The 21299-nt window shown below is 39.5% G+C and overlaps 1 protein-coding gene across 2 annotated transcripts in view; it reads right to left on the bottom strand.

Moving 5' to 3' along the window:
- ITGAV (integrin subunit alpha V) overlaps positions 1 to 21063 on the bottom strand; it is a 51020-nt gene extending 29957 nt beyond the window's left edge. The window contains exons 1-6 of one of the 2 annotated variants that reach the window (XM_074910549.1): positions 20677 to 21062; positions 16388 to 16515; positions 4354 to 4445; positions 3735 to 3849; positions 2444 to 2505; positions 796 to 841 (exon numbers count right to left, since the gene is read on the bottom strand). In XM_074910549.1, the coding sequence (XP_074766650.1) occupies positions 796 to 841; positions 2444 to 2505; positions 3735 to 3849; positions 4354 to 4445; positions 16388 to 16515; positions 20677 to 20840 (607 nt within the window). In that variant the 5' untranslated portion in view covers positions 20841 to 21062. Of the gene's footprint in view, positions 1 to 795; positions 842 to 2443; positions 2506 to 3734; positions 3850 to 4353; positions 4446 to 16387; positions 16516 to 20676 lie in introns of both variants that reach the window. The other variant, XM_074910550.1, reaches the window with a different exon arrangement.
- Between the last annotated feature and the right edge of the window lie 236 nt (positions 21064 to 21299).

Raw genomic sequence — 21299 nt, 5'->3', positions numbered from 1 at the left:
TTTCCAGAAAGCAATAAAATGAATACACAAACATAATCTATATCATACTGTATCTGCAGTTTAGTTTCAATTATTCCATTTTGTCGGAATTTAAAACATGGGGCTGGAAACAAGCCTCCCATGCTGTGGAATCTACATGTAGGCTGGCATGATACAGAAAATCTTTCATAAACATTCATATTTACACAAGAGTTTGGCAGCTATGTCCTGACTGTAGCAGCATCATCTTTTGAACAGTTATAGTTAAACGCTGAATGATCCTGCAAACAAATACTGACTGATGCCCACATTATAGGTAATGTTCTGTGTAAGCAACGCAGTTAGAGGTAACATGCACCATGGCACAAACAGATCAATATAAACAAATGCAATACATCTTTTCCATTGAAGGAAAAATAACAAGAGGTCTCTTTATGTTTCTCACTGAAAATACATGCTTCATATGTGTGTCATATTACAAAACATGTAGATTTTGAAACAACAAGCAAAATATCCTAAAGGAAACTCATCCTGCTGGTGGAAACAAATTCCACATCCCTGGGACAATGCCTTTAAAACAATCACAGAGTTATTTAAAAGACAAAGACACATCTATACAATTATTACTTTAGCTTTAATCTGTGTTGCCCTGATTATTCAGGAAATATTTTGAAGGATGAAGAAAAATTATTTCTGTTAGTTTTCTTACTGATGGAGACTGACAGCAATTGGAGGAGTGTGGGTACAAATGAATAAGAGGATAAAGAGAAAAACCAAGGAGGTTAACTTCTCTGTGACTTAAATGATATATCTCACCTTGCCAGTAAAAACTTCCAGGTCCTCCAAGTAGCACTCTGTCTCCCTTGGAGGGGAGGGGGGGGGGGGGGGAGAAATAAAGAAAAAGAAAAAAAAAGAAAAAAACACATTAAGCACATCTAAAGACAAGAGAACATGTCCTGTGTTTATGGGAAGTAATCCCATGCATGTCTATCACTGTAGCTTCACTTAACCCAATACATTTTGGGTTTTTAAGGAATGAATAATTAAAAATTCATCTTGTAAAATTCTAAGACAAAAAACAATATGCCTTCAGTGACTTGTTTCTCTGTTTCACCCATTTACAATTCTAGGCAGAATTCTGCTTTTATTGTAATTAAACCCCTCTACCCACATAAATCTAAGACAACAGAAACACAATTAGGAGAAAACTTTAAGACTGCTACAAGGCAACCATAACATGTTTTTATGTCAGTACACAAAACTAGTTTCATCTTCTGCCCCTGCCACTTTCTGTAACTTATCTTTAGAAAAGTTTAATTCAGAAAAGCTGTGATGAAATTCTCCCACTCTGTATTCCTTGGTACACATGCAATCCACAAACTATTTTATGAAATTTTAACCACGTTAGCTATCCCAGTGCTGGGAATTTCCACCATAAGCACTGAATTGGGCCACAGGCTTTGCTGCATAATTAAGCCACTTATTCAGGTTTTAATCTTAAAAACTCCCATATTCACCACTCCAAAAAATCTAGGTCAGAGATCTGGAGATACGCTATACCCAGGCTTGCTCACTCATCTCAGGTTTTGGATTAGAGCCCAAGGTTGGTTTTAACTGGGGCTAGAGTCTGTACAGTAAACCTGAGGGGCACATGCAAAATAAATATATACTGCACTTTGCAGTTTCCTCTGGAGGAAAAACAAGAGTGTCCTCAGGCAAAGAGTGAAGGGATATGAACCAATCATAAGATGTAAAGAACACAAAAAATTGCCACATCTCAAATAGGACTTATGTTGTGTCAACATGTCCAGACTATGCTAAACAATTTAGCTGTACAATATAAAAAATTATAGTTAGTTCTCAGATTTGTGCACAGCTTTATTGTGCTTGGATTAAAAAAAAGAAAAAAGAACTATAAGAGGCAGGGAGACCATAAAAGTAGAAGAAGCACAAGGCAGATGGCAAAAAGAGAAAGTCTACTTCTGCTAGCTGATGAGAAAACCAAAACATAATTCAGAACAACATTGTTTACCAGTTCCTTTTAGCAGTATGTTATTCTTCCTTCGAGAAGTCACACTATCTATGCACTGGTCCCTTCAAAATAAGTGTCTCAAAAAGGCTGACTACTACAGTTTATTTCATGTGAGGACTAGCTGCAGTAGAGGTTTATGGCATGAGGCTGGAAAACCGGATTATCTGTTCAGGAATGTACATGATTCCTACAGGAGGTGGAAGTATGCTGCTGTGAAGATGTAGGGAGGAACAGAATATACCAGAGTGGTTTGAAACTATTTTTGTTTTGTTTATTTAAAAGGATGTGTTTGGTTGTGGTTCTTCCCCCCCCCCCGGAACAGTAGTTTACGTTTAGTTTCATAATAGCTGGGCTTGTATGTGCTCTGTATCAGGGATGTTGTTAAATTGCATCTGTCTACTGACTGGCAGCAATTGAGAAAGAATCACATACCTTTGTAAAGTCAATACTAAATCCACCTTGACAAAATCCCTGTCCATCTGCATCGATAGTAGCTATAAAAAAGAATGGATAGAAAAGAGAGAAAAATAAATAAAATAAATATTATCAGTACTAGATCAGATGATTCTGTCAATACTTTCCAATGCAAATCAATATATTCTCTTTATCAACAACTCACAACCAAATACTATAGCAACGTCAGGGCTGGCCTAACATACATATAACTTTAACATATGTTCTAGCCTAATATAGGCAAAGTAAACAGCAACTCCATATTTCTTTGCATTTAGTCTTCAAACGTTTTGAGAAAAATACTTTTATTCAGGAAATAAGGCATTTGCAAAACAGGGAGTAAGTTGGGGGGTTTTGTATGGAATAAAAAACCGTACCATAGTGAAAGATACATAACTATATGTTGTTTCAAGTAATGGCTTAAAACAAACAAACAAAAAGCACACCTGGCTGAAAAAATCTCTATAATCTGAGACTCATCCCAGCAAGAATTGTTATGGCTGAGATAATTTTACAATTATACAGCTCCAGAGTAGAAATGTTGAGACCCCCTTATCTGGAAGTGTGACTACTTAACTAGCTTGATTTAGCTTAATATACACTTAACTTATTTTTATGTTGGACCACACTGGATTTCATTCCTGCTGTTCACCAATGGTATTCAGCAAATTAAAAAAAGAAATCGTATCTTAACATTCAACTTTTAGACTTCTATAATTTTAAAAAGGTTATAAGCATCTGAATAATCTGTCAACTCAACTACATGATATGGATGCAAAGCGTTTGGAAAATAAGACTCAATGTTCAACAAGGAATGTAATTAAAAGAGTGCATTGATACATATGCATGCATATGCAGAAATCAGAACCTACTTGTACAAAGCCTTGTCTTCTAAAATGAGCCTTCTCTTTAAATTACTTGAATAATTGTTAAGCTTCAGAAAGTTCTAGAGTTGGTCTTTGAAAAAGCACTTGCTACATAATTTTGCTCAAGTGATTACTACAAAAGGGGTCCTTTCAAGAATTGAAGTCCTCAAGTCCAATGATACTTGGATCTAAAATTTTCCTCTGGCCTACAGTAGAGAAAGTGAGGTCCGCATCTTGAACATCAACTGGAGGATGTCTGGATCTAGTTTATTTTTCTTCCCTGACTGCTGTGAGACTATACATAGAAGGAGGAAATACCTGTAAAACATCCTGTTTCTAACGTGCACAAAACATAACACAAGAGAAATTCCAAACAGAAAAGCAACAAAGTGTTCTACACTTACTTGACCTGCAGGGTGCATATTCTACAGATTTAGATCCGGCAAGCAGGTAACAAGTTCCTACAGGCTCCCTCTCTTGTTTTGTTTCAGTCCTCCAGTGGTACAATGGGGCACAAGCCTAAAGAAGAAAATACAGCAGTGAGGAAACAAACTCTTCAAAATGATGGGGGGGTATAGAATAATACAGTGAAATTCCAATCTTCTACAAAACAGTATTAAAAAAAAAAAATTGGCAGATGTACCATGTGTTATTAGAGAAGATTTCTATTATCAGGGCTGGGGCAGAACTATCAGCAGTTTGTATTTTTAGAAACAGTTGATTTATCACAAGAATTATAGAAATAATCATTTCTTAAAGCAACAGTGGTAAAGAGTTCATCAAGGATTTATAACACATTCTGCCTTCAGGAAAACTAATTCTACTACTTTCCTCAATACCAGACAAAAATTCTAAACCTTTGTTTATAAAGAATTTTAAAAGGCTACCCAGTAAATTCTGAAAAAGACAAGCCATACTGATTCGTGGGATTTTATTTAAATACTGAGTTATCCAGATCTTTTCACATTTTTTTTCACTACAATATCCTCGTACCAAGACATATGAAGGGCATCAAAAACCTACCAGAATTTTATCATTTTTGGATCTCACAGAGGCTCCAAACCACTGATGAGATTTAAATTCCAGTGGATCATCAGGTGCAAAATCTCTGTTGCCTACAAAGAAAATGAAAAAGAAGAAAAATTTTACAGGAAACTGTACAGTAAGAATAAAAAAATAAAGATAAGTCATTGGTTTTGATGCATACAGAGAAAAGCAAAAAACAGTAACATTGGAAGAGATCACCCCTTCATAGCAATAAGCTTTAAGAAAGATTATTAATTTTTACATCTAGGGCCAAATACAGCTATTTTTACATACAAAGCATTTGTACAATACTAATTTCTTGTACAAGCACCAAGTTTATATTATCTTTGAACAGCAATACAGTAAATACCTCATACTTGAGATATTTGACTTACAAGTCAGATTACAGCACTGCTCAAGAATCAGTGCCTAAGATAAATTATGACTAATGCCTCTAGAATAAATATTGCCCTGATTAAATTAGATGAGTTTTGCCTTTGGCTAGAATAGGGACAGAAATTCTTCTACCAGTACATCTCTATTCTGAATGTCACGGCAGTGTACAAAGCACGGCAACCAGTGTGCTTACAAGCTATGAGTAAAGTGAAGGAAAGTGTATTCAGTAACAAAAATATTGAAGAGTTTTCTATACAGAAGAGCAAGTTAAATAAGAGGTAATTTGTACTGGTGTCTCTATCCTGATTGCTTGGTGATGAAAGTTGGTTGAAGCAACTTAATGAGTGCTATTGCTGCGGTGTGAATATTAAAAGTCTTTAAATCATTTAATGTTTCTTCCAGTTAAAGTGCATAACAACAATGGAAACTTTGCCAGCCTTATGAGAAAACTGATGTCGCACTCTGGAAAACATATCTTTTAAAAAAGTCACCTAAATAGCTTGTTTACAGCGCCTAAAGCTAAAGGAGTCAGCGAGGTCAACAGCCATACATGCATCACTTCTACAGACTGCTGGGGGGAATCCCCAAACCCAACCCACTATGAATCAGAGACCTGTGACCACTTGAATCAAAACTTCCTCGCTTGTCTTACACCTTATATAGAATGTTTTGTCTCCTGAGACTGTGTTACTTCATTAGGAAAATCCCATGAAAAGGACGACAAAAGCGATTCTAATCTGCAGTCAGACAAAACCAGCAAGTATCTGGACTAGTTTTGCTCTTAAGATTAGAATTACTTAGAAATCAATGCCAAGCACATAGCATCACAAGGAACTATTGTGTTTTTTTCTAATTTTATCAAAAGTAGTTTAAAAAAACCCACTTCCTTCTGTCACCCTCTGCTCCACTCTCTTCTTGAAGAGGTGCTAAAGACACGGAAGGCCTGGTGATTAGCACCTCTCCACAGATTTATGTACACTCGACCACTTACACTGTCACCCTTGCACAGACAGCAATGTAGCTTGGAGACCTGCATGTCACCTTCTCAGATTACAGAAAACCAAAAACAGATCCAAGATATTTACTAAATAGGTAACTGTCTTTATCACGCTTCTAAAATCCCCATTTTATCATCTTTTCCCTTCCTTTCCTTTAATTCATGAAAATCCACCCAAGGACAGTTTTGCTCAAAGGATGCAATTGCACCCTTTTTTCAGATGAAACTGCCCCCAAAAGGGGCTGCAGTTCCCATGTCCTCCTGTCCACATGTTCCTACTGCCTGACTCCGTCCTGGCACTACTACCTTCCAGTCTCACCGTCACAGCATGAACCACCTAAGAATGAACGCTACTAAAAAAATACTCAACTGGATCAGGGACCAACCCAGCTGACTACACGGGGAGTGAAACAGTGCTAACCTGCTGGGTAGAGACAGAAACATACGGCTGGAAACTACATCCTTTTTGGCAGCATCAGGGACTTAAAATTGGTTTATTCTGCTTGTAACCACACCCAAGGTTACACAGCCTAGAAAGACAGATTTGGCTTCTACCCTCTATTTGTCCAGCTATTCTTGAATACAAAGGAATCTCTCTGCTTTACTTGCCAAACAAAGCTTTAGACAATATAAAACTTGAGAATAGTTACAGCATGGCATTTTACACCTTTCTCTCCTGTTGGATACTTATACAACGCTATTTACCTATGACTAAAATGAAAGATAGTATAGCGGGTTTATAATGTAAAGCAGAATCCTATTTTGCTAGGTACTATAAAAGCATCTAGGATGCCAACTTCCCATTTAAGTTTAAAACAATAGGCAGCAAGTAGAAGGAATGGTCTTGTTGCAATAGCAGATAAGCAGCCATTCGGCATTATCAGCAATCTGATTTTATCACAGGTGTTAAGGAAATTAGCTCCTTCAAGTTTCAGCTGAATGCATCAGCTGAGACAGCATAAAGCCATAAAAATAAATTAAAAAAAAAATATTAAAAGACAAGAGAGTACTGGTTACTAGTGTCATCTACCTATAGCCTATGTTGACTGCACTGGAGAAGAGGGGAAGCAGTAGTTTAACCAGCACATGCTGCCAAAACAGCCCCTCTGCGCTTTCTTGAGCTGCAGGTGCTGCCCACCCACCAAGGAAGAATCAACATCCAGGACAGCAGCTAGAAAAACTTCTCTACCTCAGTCTTTAGGGGACAAAATGATTTATTCTGCAGTACTGAAAATGCCCTGATTCAGCTCTAAACTGAGGATAATATTAGAACCCTCTCTCCAGTTTTATTTTAATAGGTAAACATCTAGGCTTTGAGATCTTTGAGTCAACTAGCATACAAAAAACTAGAATCTGCAAATAAACACAACCCCAAGATTATTATGTTCCAAATGTCATGACTTCAGAAGCCAGCATCATAATTTCTAAAGGCCTAAGTAACAAATTAGGAATTCTTATGCTTAAAGAAACCCCCATCACATCGTAAAATGTGCTCCACTGGGCAATTTGGCTAAATAAATTTTATTTAAAGTATGCTACTATTGTAAAAATATTTTACAAGTATCTTACTCAAAGTGTCTTACGTCGGTGCAGATGTACATAAGACAACATCTGCTACAAAGTTAAGATGCTGAGTTTATCCTGTATTCAAAGCTTCTTCAGGTTCTCTAAAACTAAGGGGGAGTCTTGAGGAGAGTGGGTTGCTGTTTAGCTTGAGAATGGATGTAACACAGGAAAGTGCCTTAAGACACAAAAACTAGCTCCAAGTAGAAAGCACATACACTGGAAACACAAACTTTTCAGATAAAAATTGCAAATATTAAATACAGACCAAATCTGATGTTAAGTCTCCATTAAAGAAGAAAAGTAACCTTTATTTGCCCACTCATTTAAAATTCTCCCCAGGAAAACACTGTGCAAATAGAATATGAGCCCTTCCTTCATGTCCAGAAGAGAAACTAATTTTATGAGGAAATCTGGAAAACACCTTGTCATCAGAAACCCCCTTGCTTTAAATGAGACCATGTGGGTTTCTGTTCTTGACTGGGAAAAACAAACATAAAGAACACTTAAATGTGAGGCCTTACTGAAGCAAATCAAAGTTAAACAAGGTGTTTTAGCTATCCTGTAAAGTAATTTGTCATAGGAAGATACAGTACTGACTTCAGCATTTCTATGTTTTAGTATAAACAAAGAGCCTGACTTCATTATTATCACTGTATAACTTTTCAGTGGTAGTTATAACCAAAAAAAGCGCTTTCCCCCACACCCTTTAAAATCAGTACCTATATTACATGAAAGAAACTGTAATACAGCTAGGATTTAAATACAGGGATTTATAAATCCATACCATTGTTTTTATGTATTACAGTCATTCTTACTACTATACCAGTTCTTATGGCCACTACTGGTTTTCTTGAATTTCTAAATTCTTCTAGAGTGTCCCAAAAATACCTTAGAAATATCTTTAAACAGGCATTCAAACAAATATATCCAGGCAATACAAACTATGTTGACTAGATTTATTCAAGAAAACGTTCAGAGTTTTTACACAATGGTATTTGTCAGACTAAAATGGAGCCACTACAGCGACTTCTACTTGATGGGTCATTAATTCTAGCATTATGTCATCTGACCATAGGGTATTACTTTCTATCTGTAAAGGCAGCTTATGCGGTGGTTTTTCCTTTGCTCCTTCTCACTGTAATAGACATCACAGAATGATTTTACATAACTTTTCCATTAGGGAAAAAGGGCTGACATGCCAAGTCAACAGTGCTTTGTCTCACAAAGTACGTTCTAGGTGCGTGATGGGGTTGTCAAGGCAGGAACAGAACTGCTTTAAAAATCCATTACATGGGTGCATTGTTGCTGCAGGACCAATGGAACATTGTCACTTTACTGCATTACATAGGATTTAAATTTATAAATGGAAACTAATGTGGAGAGATGCCAAGTAGAAATTGCAGAAAAAGGAAAAAAAATAGTCTAAGCCATCATAATAAAAAGATCAAAAGTTCTTTCAGTGCTGGATTTCTTTTGGCTATCAGCTTTGGATAGTTGGCGCCTTCTTTTTCCAGTGTAAATGTTATCAGTTACAGAAACAATGGTATTACTACAAAATGACTGCAGTTGAGAGCGGATGAGTTGTAACTTGCAGCCTGCCTGTTTGCATGATAATGAGAAAACTGAACTAAAACATTTGCGCCTGATCTTAAGTGCCAGACTTACCAAGATAATCATGAGTCAAGAGGCAATGAACTGAGGAAGCCTGATTCAGTGTCATCATACTGTGAATACTTAAGAAATGTAAAATTTAATTAGTCACCCAATTCACAGAATTTCCATTGAAATAAACCTCTTTGTAACTATGGCAATTCAGAGTAAAAGATATTGCCCCTTATACTTAAAAGGAAAATTTCTGCTAATAGCCAAAAGAAAGAGAAACTTACAAAATATACAAGAGCACTATTTTCACAGTATATGAAGCTAGTTATCTTCCACCCAAAACCTCAGCGATTTCAGCCTTAGTTAATAAGGCAAGAGCGAGTGAGTACAAGCTTATCTTTACTTGAAACTCCCCATGCTGGGAGGCAGCTGATGGTTTAGCAACCCTGGTTAAGCCACAGTGTTTTCTTAATGACTCAGAGAGACGGGAATAGAGAGCTTCCCTCTACTCCCCTTCCCTCTTCTGAGGTATGAATCCTGCTTCTTTCCTCAGGCAGTGCTGGAACAAAAGCATCTTTTCCCTTTGCCTAATATGAGACACTCTTTTTTTTTTTTTTTTTTCCAAACCAGTCATATAGTTGAGATCCAACTACACATGCACAGAGCCAACAGTATTCATACGCAGAAGTTTACCTAATCAGAGAAGCATGAGCATTTTCCCCACTGTCAGCTATAACAACATGTGGAGGAGGTTTTATACATTCTGCCGTCCTCTTTTGTATTCAGAGCAGTAACAACCCAGAGCCCAACATAGACTTCAGTTATGCCAGAACACACGATAAGGATAACAACCAAACTTTAATGGGACTGAGGTAATGATAGATGTAGCAAGATAAAAATCAATCCATTTTACTACAGATGAATGAATGGTCTCCACAAGATTTATTGCTTTATTGTTGACTATATCGACAGCCTTTGAGATTGAAATCCTCATACAGATTGCACCCTAATATGAATAAAACAACCAGCTAAAAATAAAACGGTACTTTGTTAAAGCATACTATTTTCACAGAATAGCGACCCATCCCACCCTTCCTTATCCATCTCCTTATTTCGTAAGTGGCAAGGATGGAGTTATGAACAACTGACTCATTTGCACAAATGATCAATATCTCCAGCAGGCAAATATAAGCTCATAACTTCTCAACATCAGATTTTATGCTGAGCAATGCTACAGCACAAAGCTGCGCAGGGCAGTTAAAATACCCACTTCAAACTAAATAGGTCACAGATAGATACAGCCATGCCAAACTGGTGGTTTAGACTTCCAAACAAAGACTCCTATTGTCTAGAATCACCCACTTGGAGATAAGAAAAAAAAATGTGGAAACATAAGGAGGAATCGGGAGAGTTTTTTATAAGCATTTCCCATTTCAAAAGCTTCTTTCTCCTCTTTAAGCACAGATCAAAATAACCAGTCTTAAAAGAACTTAATCCAAAAATATTTAAGAACAAACTATTTCTCTAAAATTACTCTGGTGAGTCAAAACACATGGGAAGGGAGGGGGGGAGAGGAGGGACAGTACAACTGTCAAAGTGATAAAATTTTATGCAGCCAGAGGCTACACTGAATTCTTTTTCCAAAGCATTAAAAGCACACCACACTGAGCTGAAAACATCTGAGATGCTCTTAGTTTTTAGTATTCAACAGCTTCTGTAAATTTCCACAATCCTGAATTTTGAGATTTAATATAGAGAACAAAAGCAGTAGGAAAAGCTTTTATCAAAAGAAGGAATGACAATTTAGCAGTGCGTTGATCTGTTATACTACGTGTCTCAGAAGAGCAAAACACTACATAGTCTGAGCAAGCTGATCTTTCTGTGCTAAAAACGAAATCTGCTCAAGAAATCTGCAATTCATTAGCATAGAAGTTCAAAGTTGTTTTATGAGCATATTTTCCTTTGTAGCAGTTCGTAGAGCTGTCTGCATTTCATCAGATTATTCTAAATGCAGAAGCTCCTGAAACAGCCTCAGTACTGCACTTTTTGATGCTGACAGAGCTGTGCTTTCAAGCATCCTGTACTGGAGCAGGTACATTTCTCAAAAGTTTTCTTTAAAAACTGGCAGTTTTTTGCAAGAGGAACTTTATCATCACAAAACTGTTTGGTTTTATTTTTATGAAAAGTCATGGGAGCATGAAGAAATGCTGTTTCTATCAACCCACTTCCCACTATTCTTGACTGATGAAGAGCTAGGACCCCAAAGACAAAAAGTAAAATAGTATCAATAATTATAAAGATTGTTTCCTTTTCGAAGAAAAGCACATAGGAAATTCATTTGGTTTACATTAATCTGCCACATATTGCTCACATGTGTATAGTCTGATTAACTCCAACTGGTTACATGGGTCTCTGAAGAATTTTTTGTTTGTTTGTCAGAAGGAAAATTCAGAGTGATCCTGCTCTCTCAAACTCCATGGCCAAAATAATGGCAATATTTATCGAGAGGCCAGACAATTAGCTAAGTGTATCCACCCCGGTATTCCATGTATGCCAAACTGTAAACTGCATAAATGAAAACATAAAATGACTTGCCGATTTTCCTAAAAAGCACATTTGACCACCACTCTGCTCACTGGTTTTGTTGTCTGGTTCAATGAGCTTTTGACTGTCCTCTTGCACAGAAAAAACACGTTTAGTTTTATACACAAAAAATGGACAACTATATAAAGTAAATTTAACTCACAGAAACATCTTTAAATTTTCAAGAATCTTTTCTCTGAGCAAGATTATGGGTATACGTTCATTAATGTTTGGTAATATCTATGCAAGCTGTGCTCTGCTAGTCCATGAAGGCTGTGGAAGGAGAAAAGGGGAAGGAGAATAGATGTGTCTTTAAAACGAGTGGTTTTGGACCTTTGTCTCAAAACTGATCAGGAACAGAAGATGGACTGCTATATTAAGAGCATTCCTTTTACAGTTTATCCACAGAAATATGTTTTTCCTGGAAAAAGCTGCTAAGCAGCTGGCAGATGAAGTCGTTAAGCTTTCTAAGAGAGGAATCGCCTCTCCAGTCAGTCTTGTAAAAAGAGTAGTACTAGGGCTCAACCAGCTGTAAGAGCAGGTTTTCCACCATTTGCCTTCCCAGATTCTTTCTTCTTTATAAGATTCAGAACATTCCCCTACGTAATAAAACAAAAAAGTAACTAAGTTTTCAGTCACAAAATTACCTGGTGTGGAGAACAGATGAGAATGAAGACAAATATTAACCCACCTTGACCTATAATCTGTGAATTTCGGTAATCTGAATGTGAAATGTAAAGCATCTTGCAAAGGAAACGATTTACCAATATTGTTTATGCTTATAGGAGCTTTGAAGAATATCTTGAGAATGTAAATTTCCCTATGGTGCTTGTCCTGAAGAAAATACAGCCTCCTACGCATTCTGAAACTCTGAAAGTTACCTGAGACAGATAAGAAAATCCCAAGTATCTTACATGACAATTCAATTGAAATTGTGGTAATGCTGTGGCAATTGTAGTAAGAAGTCAAAATACACAAGAGTACAAATACCAGAAACTTCAGTTTTGTGACAGTGGCATATTTATCTACTGAACTAATGAGGTAAACAGGAATAAGGCAAAAGTTCAGCGCTTACATAGCACTTTTTCATCATGTCCATTTCTATCTGGATTTGCAAGATAACCTGTTAAAGTAACAGATACAAACAGTGCTTCATATTCCACTTCTGCAACAGGATCAATGAAAGTGTGCATGTGAGGAAGCTTGCTCTGGTGGATGGTTCCTTTTTCACTTTAACCTTTACGTGCTTCTAAAAGCAAAAGCCATCCTGGAATGTATGCCTAATGATACTTAAAAGCCTTTAAAAAAAAACCAAAACCAACCCTTTTTGGCCATGTACAGACAAGCACATGTAGCACAGCTATATGCACCCCTGAATTTGAGGGCATTTTCTACCACACATGTTTGTTATGCAATTTTCACATAGTCATAACTATGTTAAATCAAAGCCAACTGATGTCAATGCTAAAATGCTCAGAAGCCCCACAGCGAAGCATCTTTACATTTGGGAAGTGTTAATGTGCGATATAAACATTTTGCCTTCCAAAGCCACCATGTATACCAGAATGTCAAAAGCAATTAGTATAATATGCACAGAAACACACGCACATAGACATATATACAGAATTACAGAATACTCTCTAGTGTATTTTTACATAAATGTAGCCATTGTGCTAGGAGATTTAGGATAACGGGAGATCCCCCTTCCCCTCTGGAAATATATTGCTGTTTTAGATGAGAAATACACTGTGTAGGAACAGTGAAAGAACACCTTTTTTGGCCAGCAGTTTAAAAATCATAATACACACTTTAATGAGGGGCTTTCTATATCACAGGCTAGTGGGAAGGCCATGAAGGAGAGGGAAATACATGTATTTTCAGCATGAGAGCTGTGAGAGTTCCATGAATGGACTCCTACTGCCCAGCTCCCGGCCTGAAAGAGCCAAGCTGTCACACAGAGGAAGGAACAAACAAGTAGTAAATTTTGTGCAACCAGGAACTATCAGCTGAATGACTTATCACTTTCCTCCAGAGGAGCTGGGATTAGGGTAAATGCAAGTAATAAGCAACACTGCTTTAAGGCAGGGGCTTGAACAACTCCTCCCACGATTAACATAAAGCAGCTAGTAGTACCTTCTCTCTTGGGCTACGTAAGAGCTTTGTATTTGTCTCATGTAAATGACCATGCTTCTGTGCTAATATGATATTAAAGCCAACAGCAAATGTTAGAAAATAAAACTCAATTCTGCGCAGCCACTACTGTGCCAGCTCAGCTCAGAATGGCCTCTATATGGATGGGGAAAAGCAAAAGACCCATAAAGACGGACAAAAACTATTAGAAAAATCAAGCAATGTTTAGGAAAAAATAATAATAGAGAGAAAAAAACCCTACTCGTGTTTATTTGTGACACAAACACAAGACAAGCAGACAAACACAACCGCACACAGTCAGAACAAGGCTCACTCTTTCCTCCAGTCCCTTGCTCCGTCCACAGTGCAGACATGACCTTGCCCTTGCTCTCAGATGCTGCGTGCAAAATGCAGTGGCTTGGCCTGATCCGGGATGTGCCAGCTATGCTATCTGGCACAAGGAAGCAGCAGGAGGATGAATAGGGGAATGCTGTCTAGTCATTATAATTCTGCAACTCCACATATGGAGTTTGGCAATGACAGGTAAAGAGAGAGAAGCCACAAGTACTAATGTTCTTGCTATTTTCACAGATCAGATTTCTCACTAGCTGTAAACAATTAGAAAAGAACTCTGAAGAAACCCATCTAATGAATTATGCAGAACCTCTGCTGCTTTTTCCATTAACAAAACAGCTCAAAAATAGGGGGGAGAGATAAAAATTTGCCTTGTATTTGCAGTGCTCAGCAAATCATATTACACAGTTTTTGAAACAGTGACAGATGAACCTGAATTCTTGCAGAGGTCACACCATCAGCTACAAAAAGCACCTTCACATTAGCACCACAAGTCAGTGGTCGAGTCATCTGTTTCCTATTTCCTGCAAAGTGAATCACAAGTCATCCCTAACCCCTGTTACCTTATGAGGTAGGGGCTGGCCAGAGTGGGAGCTTACACTGTGTTGGCAGTAAGACACTGTCATCATAACGCAGGGAATCAACCATTGTATTATGCACAAAGAAAAAGACATTTTATTTTGTCTCCGCCAATTTATTATTTTATTATGCTGAAATACAATGCTTCTTTTCACCCAGAGAATAATTGACAAATGCGTTATTTCCCAACTCATTGCCACAAAGCTGGAATGAGTTAAAATGTGCCTGAAACAAGTCCTCTTAAACCACTATGACCTGCTATTTTTACTGTTAAATTTCAAGCGATTAACATGCCCGTTACTTGTTTGCCCAACAGCATATACCTTGAGCAGAGACAAACAACAAAGGAGTGTGGCCTCTATATCTATCTACTCTGTGTGGAATACAGAAAAGCCTAGTGCAAATGTTCACAGTATAAAGGTGAATATAGATAATGTGAATAGATAAATGCACTGCAATTCCCATTGGAAGATGCATCTAAAACTACCCCAGTAGCCATTCTCTCCCTACTATAAGTTTTTTGGTTGTTGTATTAATGGTGATTATTCATTAGGGACATCCAGATTCTTTTTTTAAAAAACCCACACATTTGTATTCTAGTAAACAATAAGTCCAAAGTAAAAAAAAAAAAAATCATGATTTTTTCTGTCTTACACTGGTGCAGATAAAATGTCACACTTTGTAGCTTATTAGAGATCTTAAGTAACCTGGCAGAAACATTCGGACAGAGTGAAGTAAAGAGACTGATAATGACTTGGGTTTTGTGTGCACTATTATGTACTACTTTTAGGATTTTTTGCAAGACAACTGGTAACATAATAGTTTTGAGAAAAATACATGTAGAACACCAATATTTTGTGGTATGCCTTGACAATGGAATTGGAAGAAGAGCTTCTCCGCTGTATCGTACATGATTTACAAAGGCCGTATAAATCTAATAGCCTTTAGACTGCCAAGTCAAAATACCAACAGAGGCAAAAATTAATTATAACAAAGTAGACCTTAAAAGCACAGGTGTTTCCTCTGCCCTACCACATGGGTCTTGCTAATCCACTCTTATGACATGGAAAGGTTTTTCCACTGGCCTGAAACATGCTGTGGAAAACAGGATTCAACACTGACTGGCTCAAACAGAAAAGCACATGCAGTGCGTTCTCATATGACCTGCCATAGCTTGTGGAAATCACTATGAGTACCAGAGCATGAAGAGCAAGCAAAGTGTTCAATGTCAGCATTGTTGCTGCTCAGCTTTTGTATACTTCAGAAATGGGTAAGTAATGCCTCTGACCTGAGACACTCTGAGTGCTGCTATCATGTCACAAATACTATGACGCTACCTCCAAGGAAAAATAAAAATTTTTTTTTTCCACAGACTGATGTTTATACTCCCCAGTTTCAGATGAAACTTCCAAATATTTCAGCCTATACCACCTTTGCTGATATTAAAAAGTATCTTTCCTCAGATGCCATGTTCTTAATAGGGCCTTGGGGCCCTTAATAAACCCCCTGCGGTTTAATTAGGTTACCAAATGCTTTAGGATTACTGGAAATTACAGAGGAGAAATGTAAATAGGTTAAAAAAAATAAAATAATGTATGGTCACTCAGGCTTTCAGCAAATATCAAGGACAACGGAAACCTAGAAGAGAGAGAGAAAAAAAAGAAAAAAGAAAAAACAAGCCTTGACTAGTTGCCAGTCCAAAACTGGCTGCATTCACATCGACCATCAAGAAACCCCACGTGAACCTGAATCCCTTCTGCTTTCTCACATGAGGATTAGAGCAGAGACCTCCCCCATCTCCCCTCACAGTGAACTACATGTTACCTGTGGAGTCAAATATAACTGGCTGGCAGTTTCTGTTTGAATTCCAGTTACATTTGAGCACCTGGCCTCCTTCCACAATGTTGTGCTGGGTAGTGTTTGCTTTTGGAGCTCCCACCAGAAGAAATATCCTGCAGTAAAAAGAAATAAAACAAAAGTTTAAACACCTAAGGCACAGACATTGTTACTTTATGACATCTGAAGAATTAATAAAGCAAAAGCCTTGCCCATTCAAATCTAAATCTGAACTACTCTGAGTTTCAGAGAAATTCTTATTAGGGTTTAGGTCCTGGGTCCCTATTTTCTGCAAGCAAAAGCAGGCAAAAAAGCACATTTACCAAAAAGAAGACACAAAAGATGATAAGAGAAAATTAAACTATTCTGTCCTACTTAAAATTATATTTAAATTGAGATAAACACCTTATATACCCTTCCTTTCAAAAATATGTATGTATGCAGCAGAACAGGAAATGTACTTCTGTAATTTAAGAAACTCATCAGCTGGCATCATTTCTGGTTAATTTTGTATGTAAGAGTAATTCAAGGAAGTCAGTCAAAAAGGAAACAATATATAAACAAAGCAGTAGTGCTTCTGAGCTCAGAAGGTACTAAGTGGTGAGTTGGCCTAGTATTAGCAAATGCTTTTTTAAAAAGAATCTCCAAGTACCCCAGCGACACAACCATGGGTTTGTACATTAATGAATCTTTACTGAAATTCATTACACAGTAATAATTTTTTTATTAAGATCTGTTGTGCTTTTACAAATCTCTGCTTATATGAACATGTTAAGTACACTCTGAGCAGGAACTACTACAAGATTATGCCTGTGCAGGTGATAAAATTCAGAAGCCGCTAAGTAAGAAACAGACTGAATAAAAAGGCAGACCAAGTAAGGTGCTTCGCATGTTCCGACAAGGTGATTAACATCTTCCACAAACTCCAACACCTCTGAGGCACACTTGACTCATCAGCACTTTCCCGAGGAAGACAATTTGAAATATAGACAAGACATATACAAGACATAAAATAAACGCTTTCTTTCATCAGAATCTGCTCTGTTGTATTTGTTTAGACTGTTTAAGAGAGAATATAGCTTGCAAGAGCAAGTCTTATCATCATGTATCAGGCATTATGGTTTAGTTTTGAAATTGTGTTAGCCGAACAAGCTGCAAGACTGGTTGGAGAGAACACTTACAGAGAGGTAGATCCAGACTTATCAAACTTGCTCTGGTTTTCACAGTCATCTTCCAGACTTCACTTTAGTACAGAGCTAAGTTGGTATTTTTTAACATGTAAATACCAGGTATAAACATGTAGCACCTCATCAAAGCTCAGTTCATATGAAGACCAACATAAGCTACTAGTTTTCAACCTGGGTGAATTTTCAGAACCTTAAAAATTTCCTGGTGTGGACCCTGATAGAAAATCCAGACTAGCTGGCAATCCATTTGTTTTCCTTAGTTGCCACTCACAGACCCTCTAGATTCCAAGAACAAGAATTTGAAACGCTTTAATTGACTTAAAAAGTTCTCTCTGGGCGTAACAGAAATGCTTAAAAATAAACATCACAATGCCAAGAATCACATTAATTATTATAATTGCAATCTATTAAACAAGTGGTAGCTTGCCTCCCACTTTACTCTTGCATCACTAGCTTTTGAGATGCCCCACAAATTAAATACTTGTTTAGAAAATAAATCATTCCCATTCTAATCATATATTTTAAATCTTTGTTAAAATAATCATTGTGATGAAGTTTATTTCATTAGGGGACTCCACAAAGGTTTAGTCACCTCTTTTCCCAAAGCAAAAAAAAAAAAAAAAAGCATTTCTGTCATCATAGACCAAATGAGCAGATTTTGTCACAGGTCTTATAAGAATATACAAATTACCTAAATACAAAAAAGTCTCTAGTCCATATACTTTGGGAAAGGGGAAATAGAGGGAAAACCGTTATTCCCACAGGAATATGCCAGCTATGCTTTGACATATTTGTCTCCTACATGACACAACCATCTGTCCCAACACAATGCTGTGGACAAGGCTGGGAGCGTACAGACATTCTCCTAGCTCAGCTTTGGTAGGTGTACTTACAGGATTGATCACTCACCAGTGCTTTTTCAGGGACCAATAAAGACCATACTTGTATGATGGAAGACTATCAAATGCAATTCTTCTAAAACACAGCATGTACGAGAAACCTTTTTCAGTTTTTATAAAGTTATGTTCAGTCACTTGGTATTATAGTTATGCCCTCTGTCAGGCACCCTGATACAAGACTACTGCTTTGATTCCTAGAATAGGTCTTTCATACTGGACTTCTAAATATGCTTTATTTTGGTATCCAGCAGGTCAAAATAGACTATGAAACTGCAACTTGAGCATTCAAGAACTAATAACACTCCTTTGTTGTCAGGCTAGTCAATCCAAATAGTTTTAGCTCGACTAAATTTACTTAATCTCTAGTACTCACGTAAAGAACAGGCGAGAAATAAAAATGCTAAGCAACAGCCAAGGTGTAGGAACCACATGACACATGTGACACTCAGTAGAAACCATATAACAAGGCTTATTTTACTAAACACCTTTTGCTAATCATGTGGAAAGTTTACTCAGTTTTCTACCTCACATTTAACTGCAGGTATCTCTGAGCTCGCTGTTCATCACTACTTTTCTTTCCCCTCCAACATCTTGAGGGAATCTGCAGACATTCCAGTCTGCCTGGTGTGCATGTGCTGATCCTTCTTGAACGAGGGGGAAGACACAGGCCTATGTCTGGAGGTTGCTGGATACAAGTATTTCTGGCTATTTCAAGAGGCGACATACCCGTCTCCATAGGCATAAACTCAAAATTTAACACCTGTTCCTGTGAAAGTTACACAGCTACTTTGTTTTAATTATGAACTTAAATTCAGGCCGGTACCAGGATTTAGCTTTGCAGATACAGACTAACTTCTAGTCACACCAAAAAAATCGAGAAAAAAATTCCCTTAAAAATACGGAGTTTTCCATGCTGTCTGAAAATCACTAGTGTTCAAAGTTTTTTTGTAAAAAAAAAAAAAACAAACAAACAAAAAGCCAATATTGTTTTCTTTTACAGCCACGTACTTTGAGGTCAACAATTATTATAAAAAATAATGGAAAAGTTCCAAATAGTGATTTCAGTGAGAGCTGGGTCACATAATTCCTTACTGGAAAGCAAGCAAGAAAGTTTACTACATGCAATTACAAGTCTCCTAGTAACTTTGCAGCCACACATACTGACTTAAAAATAAAGGGAGGAACACAAATAGAACTTTTTTTTTTTTCTTTTAGTATTAAAACTTACAGGATTAAGATAGCACAGAAAGATGTTGTAATACATGCAAGTCAAGACAGGATGACTTTTAACATTTGTAGGCAATAAAGAAATGCAAACAAGGCTAGCTGATGCACTGCAAAAAGACTTGCTCAATAGCTATAGAATTTGTTTATGAAGTTTTATGAGCTAAGGATCCAGAGAGAGAGGGAGAAAAAATCTCAGCATGACGGAATACAGCAACTTTTCCAGCTTGACAGCCCTTCCTTAAGATGGGAACGGAGGGGGAAAAACGGCAAAAGCTTTAAGATCTTAATGTAGCCCGTGCCTGAGTAATACAGACTAAATTGATTATGGCAATACCACAAGTTTGAAGGTGGTGACACGACTGTTCGAAACCCTGAAACACACCAGCTACTGCACATCGCCTGATTTCGGTCTGACAGGAAAGGAGAGGCGTTCGGGAAGCAGGCGCCTGCTCCAGACCCCTCGGCAGCTCTGTGACCGCGCAGATCCAGCACGATACAAACGCGGCACTTCTGCCAAGAGCAGTTAAAAGAGAGCAGCGGAACTTGGGAAGCTTCACGGGGCGAAGCCTCAGGTGCGAGGCGCCGGGCAGCGAACACCGCACCTTCACCCGTACCCGGCGCCGCCGCTACCGGCAGTTGCCGAGGCTGCCCGAGCACCCGCCGGTGCCCGCCCGGCCGCTGCCGCCCGCAGCCCCGCCGGGCCTCCCGCCCGCCGGCTCCGGGCAGGCGGGAACGCCCGGGCCGGGGAGCGGAGGGGGCCAGCCCGGCCGGGCGCCGCCTGCGCGGGGTCCCGCTGCGGAGACCCGCCCTCCGCGAGGGCCTGGCGCCGCGGGTCCGCCTCGGCCCGTCCCGCCCGCCCGGGCCTGGGCAGCGGGCTCCCGTCAAGCGAGCGCTGCCCTGCCCGCAGCCCTGCCCGGGCGGCCGCCGCCGCCCCCCTCCCGCTCCTCCTCGCCGGGGCACTTACGAGGACGCGTCGGGAGCGAAGAAGTCCACGGCGAAGCCGAAGTAGCTGCCCTCGGGGCCCGAGTAGACGGCCGGGCGCTCCGCATCCAGATTGAAGGCGCTGCCCGGGGCCAGCGCCGCGCCGCCCAGCACCAGCGCCAGCAGCCACCGCCACAGCCGCGCCATGGCCCGGCCCCGCGCCGCCTCCGCGGGGCGCGCACAGCCGCGCAGCTCGGCCGGCGGGAACGGGGCGGAGGGGCCGCGCGTTTCCCGCGGGCGGCGGCGGGGCGGGGAGCGGAGTCACTTCCTCCCGCCCTGCGCCCAGCTCCCCTCTCTCCGCGGGACGGGGCCGGCAGGAAGGAGAAGCGGCATCATGTGGTGTCGCCGGAGGCGGGCCCTGCCCCGCGCTGCCCCGCGCCGCTCCGCGCCGGGCCGCCCCCCGCCCGCCTCGACCTTCCGCCGGCAGCGGGCGGGCCCCGGCGGGAGCGCGGCCCCCCCCTGCGGCCGGGGCGGGAGCTGAGGGCGCAGGACGTGCCCTGCGATCCCCCCGAGGTTCAGGCTGCCCGCTCTCCAAACAGGGTCTGCTGGAGCCGAAGCCTGGGGGAGGGCGAGTGCTCCTGAGAACCGCTGGGAATGAGAAGATGG

This window comes from Athene noctua, chromosome 7 (genome assembly GCF_965140245.1).
Source record: "Athene noctua chromosome 7, bAthNoc1.hap1.1, whole genome shotgun sequence".
Lineage (NCBI taxonomy): Eukaryota > Metazoa > Chordata > Aves > Strigiformes > Strigidae > Athene > Athene noctua.
The sequence above is the reverse complement of the archived record's forward strand: the minus strand, read 5'-3'. Positions and strand labels throughout refer to the sequence as shown.